Raw genomic sequence first — 6,000 nt, forward strand, 5'->3', positions numbered from 1 at the left:
TTTTACCTCATCTTTTGCGGAAAGCTGTTTGCAAACAGAATCGTGGAATTTTTGCATTTTAGAGCAGTAGGTCGGAGAGGACCCGTGAAGCCCACTTAGCCCAACCCTCCTACTCAGTCTGGCTTACTTCAAAGTTAGAACAGGCTGCTCAAGACTATGTCCAGTCAAGTTTTGAAAGCCTCCAAAGATGGAAGGAAGGAGTCTCTCGACTCCTGCTCCAGTGCTTAGCTGCCCTAGTGGTGTTTTCTGCATTCTCGCCCTTCATCTGTGGGATGAATACTGTGGAGGAAGATAAAAATTTGTCATCCTGTCTCATATCTTTCTTTCATGGATCAAGAAAGCCCACTAATGGACATTAGTTTTCTATTGAGACCACTGTTTTGGGGTTATCTTATTCTTGATAAATCAGCTGGTTACTTTGCTCCCAAGAATGCTTGGGTTTACAGTAGAACTATCACAGGAGGCGTTTCTAGGATTCCCAGGTTTTGTGGTCCTAATTAAAGCACATCTCTCTATCTTAGCTTTGGGCCCTAGCCTGAAAACTCACATAATACTCAAAAACCTTTCCTCCTATTGTCATATTAAAACTGTGGTGTTTCAACTTTGATATATCAACAAACCATTTCCACTTCCACCTCCTCCACAGTAAATGAAAATAGAGTTGGATTTCTACTGCCAAAGCATAGATTATACCAGTGCATGGCTGTCGTCTTCCTTGCAATGTGCCTTATCCCTCATGCACAGGTACTGTCTCTAAAGCTGTTATAAAGTGAATGGAAGTATTTTGTATTTTACAGAATTAAATACTGGTCAGATACAAGAAGCTATTGGTGAAGCTGTCAATGGCATTGTCAAGCATTTCCACAAGCCAGAGAAAGAGGTAAGGTGTTGTCTTGTTGGTGTAATGGCACTGCAGTCTTACAAATCCCGTTAGTAAGCATTGGAGAACATATATTCTAGAAAATACTAAACTGAATGAACAGTCATCTGTGTTTCAGAATTCCTTAAGTGGAGCAAAAACAAAATGTTGAGACTACATTGATGTAAGAGTACATCTTCAAGTATCTAATTTTTACTGCTAACTGGAATATTCCGATAATTTAAATTCAATATCCTAGTATTTGATATCGTGTTATGAGTCAAATTCTGCTTAGGATTTTGGTTGTTCATCTGTCAAGAGTGTTGCCACCTATTTAGTGTATTCTGAACTAACTGATGTTTTGTCATCTACACTGAGTACCGAAAAGTTTTTTGTTTTTAATGCCTGTTTTGCATTATCTTGGCTACTTATAACATGGAAACCCATGAGCTACGTAAAGTCGAAGTGCGCTCAAAGACTCCTAGTACACTTTGAAGTTATACTTGTTGTAATGTAAAGATGATTATCTTAACTGTCACAGCAGTTATTTCATGAAAAAAAAATTGAGAAGTGCCTTTGTCATAACATCAAAGTTCAACCTTTGTGAGCAGTAGTGGAGATCCCTTGAAAGTCATTAATTTTTACATGTAGGTCCTGCCACCACTTCTGCATCTACCTTTTCTAAGTTCAGGGTAATGTGGCAAATTCATGTACAGTCTAATTTCTGTTGATGTGCATATTTAAAGCATACTCCCAAGACATGATACACTGAAAATGTTTTTGCAAAATGGAATTTACCATGCTCTGTAGAAGAATTTGTTGTTTTCCCAATATTTAAAAATTGGATTAAATGTTGTTTTTGTTGACAAGCAAGCAGTTTGAGGCACATGCTACAATGGACCTGTGACCTTTATTACTTAGAGGAAAATATTTTCTTAAAGTTTCCTGTACAGTGGTCATTACTATGAGGTAAAACTTGCTCATGATCTTTATGTTGGTCCTTTTCTGGCTTCCTGTCAAGACAAACTACTGGAGTCCCTAAGACTGCTTTCTTCAGCCTCATTCTTTGGGAGGTTAACAAATTTCTGGATGCTCAGGACTGTTGAGAACTGGGCCATCCTGCCAGGGGCCATTGTTTGGCACTGGACTGCAACTTGGGCATCTATTTACTTAAAAACTGGTTTCAGTAATAAACACATATGACGCTTGTGTGCAGGCTGCCAAACTGAGCTAAATGTTTGTGCTTTCTGTGTGTGCTTGGTAGAGAGGCAGTCTGACACTGTTGCTGTGTGGAGAAAGTGGACTTGTTTCAGCTCTTGAACAAGTGTTTCAGCATGGATTTAAATCGCCCAGGCTCTTCAAAAACGTCTTTATTTGGGACTTTTTAGGTAAGTGTGAAGAAAATATACTGGAGCCTGTTTGTGTCTTTGAAACGTATCCATCTGTGTTCCTTTTTATTATTGCTACTGTCTCAGTTGGTGTGAATAGCATACTTGCTGGAGGCATCTCAGCAGTTGAATTAATGTAAGAGCTCTTACCTCCTGGTACTGTTGAAAGAAAGAGAGCATCTGTCTTCTGCCAAAGTTGACACTGTACTTGTATTGTAACTGGACTATGTCCTTCTAGCAGAAGTAGTGTAAAACAAGCTTCCCTAGTGAGAAAGAATTATTTAAATTGGGTGGTAAACTGTAATATGGCAACCTTGTTCTTAACTGAGTATTGTGAAAGCAATAAAACAATTAAGAAGTTGAGCTGCCTCATAAAACATAAGAAATCATGAATCTAGTGCTATTGATACTTACTGGACATAGTAATAAGGGGATTATAAAAAAACATTTTTAACACAGCACTCCAGTTTCTTTGATTTAAAGAGCTGAATAATTCATCTGAGTACACAAACTCATCTCTCAGAAAAGGACTTACCTTTAATAGCATTTCTGTGTTATGAGTAAGTATTTTGACATCATTCTTATTCTTATATCATCATATTACTGTATCATGTCAAAATGCAGTAGATCTTAGAACTGTTTTAGCACTGTTCTGAGGAAAGGAAGTGGAATTCCCATTTTACAAATGGGGAACACAGGAGGACAGAATCAAACAGGGAAAAAAAATAGACATAATCACTTGGGAAATTCATGGAAAAGCTTTGAATCTAGGTCTTTCAATTGTAATTGTCCTCTCCATGAAGCAAACATTCCTGCTGATTTGCCAACTGTCAGATGTGGGCACTGGATAGCTTTATGGATTTGAAAGCAAGCTTATGGGGAAAGCATTATACTGAGGTATTTTAAAATTTAATTATCTGGATTTGAAGGTCATAATCTCTAATTATTGTATTCCAAGCACTGGAAAATGATATTGCAGAGATTTTAGGACTGTTTCATGCACTGATGAAACTTCGTCTCCCATCATTCTTTTAAGAAAAAGCACAAACATATTACGAGACCCTTGAGCAGAATGAAATGGTCCCTGAAGAGAACTGGCAGACAAGGGCCAGAAATTTCTGTCGCTTTATCACTGCTATCAACAACACCCCTAGAAACATTGGGAAGGATGGCAAGTTTCAGATGCTGGTGTGTCTTGGAGCCAGGTATTATTATTATTATTATTATTATTATTTTAATAAAATGCAAAGGATGTTGCATATTAGTAAAATGAAGCCATATTAGTAAAATAAAACCAGCAACTGCTGGTTTCTGAAGTTTGACTATTCTAAAGTTCTTTGATGTTACCAAAGAAGGATCAAGTGAACTGTGTCCTGATTATTTGAGCTCTTATGCACATGAAGTGTGGGAAATCTGAGCTGTGAAAAACTGAGGCAATGCAGAGCACAGAGCAGCTGAATCAGGAGAGAAGATTAGGAGATTGGTGTGAATAGCTTCCCTCACCTGTACATCTAGCAAGGTCAGGAGAAAGAACAGAAAACCAGCAGTCAATGAGGCCTCTCCCATTCCTGCCTTTATGAATTCCCTGCCTTCTCCCTCTTAATTGTAGGAGAAGGGTAGGAGAGAAATTGGAACCATGTAGGAAGCCTCTGACACGAAAGAAGTGGAGCAGGACAGTAAATTTGGGCCGGTTTAGGGCTTCCAGGCCTCCTGGGAGCTGTACCTTTTGATGTGAAGGGGGACAGCCTAGAAATGCTTCTCTCACATGACGATGCTCCCTCCTTAAACAAATGTCACATACAATTGCTTCCATTTCTCCACCTTATTAAAGTAACTGGAGAATATAGTAGGTCTATTTAGAAGGCAAAGAATAAAAATTATTCTGAAAATGAGAAATTAACTTGGCTTTATTTTTCTTTCCAAATTGTAAAATGCAACTTTGTCAGAGACCACCTTTTGCATCACTGGATCGCCCTGCTTGCAGACTGCCCGATCACAGCACAGATGTATGAAGACATAGCACTGATTAAGGACCATACGCTTGTGAACTCTTTGATTCGAGTGCTGCAGACCTTGCAGGAGTTCAACATTACGTTAGAGGCATCTCTTGTCAAAGGAATTGATATTTGACCTCTTGTCCCATAGATGATTATCTTAATTAAAAAAAGGGGGGGGGGAGGCAACAAAGAGTCAATCTCATTAGTATGCAAAAGTTCTGTCTGCCAGTACATTGTATCGTGAACTTGTTCATGGCCCCAAAATGCAACTTTGACTTTTCTTGAAGGAAACTCCAATAATAGTACAGGCAAAAGGATAGAAGCTGTAAACTCAATGTAAAAAAGAGGATTTTGGTATAAATCTATTTTAGAGTTTATTTGCTGATTTGCTTTTTACACACTTTCATGTGAAAGAGATAGAGATGAGTATTGTGCAGCTTATTTTAAAGCTGCAATATTTCCTTGCCATAGAAAATGTGCAGTGAGCCTTTCAGCATTCTGTGAACTTGCCTTCAGATATGCTGTATGTCACAGACCCCAATGTATACACTCCATTTCTGCTAGAAGGTCATTCTATAGTTTTTAAACTAATATTTTATATATTAACATTATTACCAATGTTTAATTTTTAACACATTGGGTCACTGTTCTACTGCAAGGGAATTACAAATTCTGATGTGTGCTTTTTTTAATAGCTCCAAAGCACTGATTTGTCAACAAATCGCTTTTTCCTTTATTTTTGTTGTCAGTATTATTTTTAGTGAATTCCAGGAGACTGAACCGTGAAATGTGCAGAGATCAAAGTAATATTTTTCATATTGGTACGTAATTGCACAGAGGAAATTAAGCGTGTTTTTAACTGATGTTTTTATTTATTTAACCTATTGTTGTGTTTTGTAAGTTTGTCTTTTAAAAAAAAAAACTTCTATGATATAATTGGCTATATTGTGTTGCAATTCAGAACTTACAGTGCAGCCCACTTAAATGAAAAACCTGGAATAACTGTTTATAATGCAAAAAAATATTACCACTTAAACCAGCCTTTCAAAGTTTGTTATATGGTTGCTGCTGGTAATTCTCTTAACTGCGAATAAAGAGGGACATGGGTTCCCAAAGGCCAGAAGACTAAATAAAGACGACCATGCCACAATGCATGGCAAGCCTTACTAACAAATATCAGGATTTCAGTATTTGTTCACTTTTCTAAAGAGACAGAAAGAAGTAATTTTTTTTCCTTTCCTTTTGAATTGATACGCCTTGGGTCCTGTTATTGCAGTCAGCTTCATTTGGGATGCTTCTGTTTTTCCATAGAAATAAAACTTTCTATGTACAATAAAACACAAGCATTTTGAAAGTTTAATTTATTGCAGAGCTGGAAATTGGCAAATACCCAGAGGCATCTCTGTTCATTTGAAACCTCTGATAAAATCACTTTGAAATGCATACATGACTTAAGAACAGGCCAATTTTCAAGTGTCACAAATTACCCTACAGAAATTCAGGGCTATGTATTTAAGAGGTCTTCACTGTATAAACTTATCTCAGTATTGTCTCTCTTCTGATGAGAAGCTGAGTCAAAGTTTTTTCAGTTCATGCAATGTTGTAGCACCTTTTCTTTATTACCTACAACTTAGTGACATCTTGTGATAGTTTTATTTCCATAATTTATAAGCATAGCACGTGTATTAAATTTTTGACTATTTTTACTTTTGTCCTATTTATTTCATTATTAAACTGAGAAGTTCCTTTATCACTA

General features: G+C 37.1%; 1 protein-coding gene across 1 annotated transcript in view; it reads left to right on the plus strand.

The window, feature by feature from the left end:
• Positions 1–6,000, plus strand: part of DENND5A (DENN domain containing 5A) — a 52,123-nt gene extending 46,123 nt beyond the window's left edge. Inside the window, exons 21-24 of the mRNA XM_026070663.1 lie at positions 798–880; positions 2,124–2,247; positions 3,284–3,452; positions 4,194–6,000. Of these exons, the coding sequence (XP_025926448.1) occupies positions 798–880; positions 2,124–2,247; positions 3,284–3,452; positions 4,194–4,377 (560 nt within the window). The 3' untranslated portion in view covers positions 4,378–6,000. The remainder of the gene's footprint in view (positions 1–797; positions 881–2,123; positions 2,248–3,283; positions 3,453–4,193) is intronic.

The sequence above is a fragment of the Apteryx rowi genome, unplaced genomic scaffold (genome assembly GCF_003343035.1).
Source record: "Apteryx rowi isolate R43461 unplaced genomic scaffold, aptRow1 scaffold_107, whole genome shotgun sequence".
Taxonomy (NCBI): Eukaryota; Metazoa; Chordata; class Aves; order Apterygiformes; family Apterygidae; genus Apteryx; species Apteryx rowi.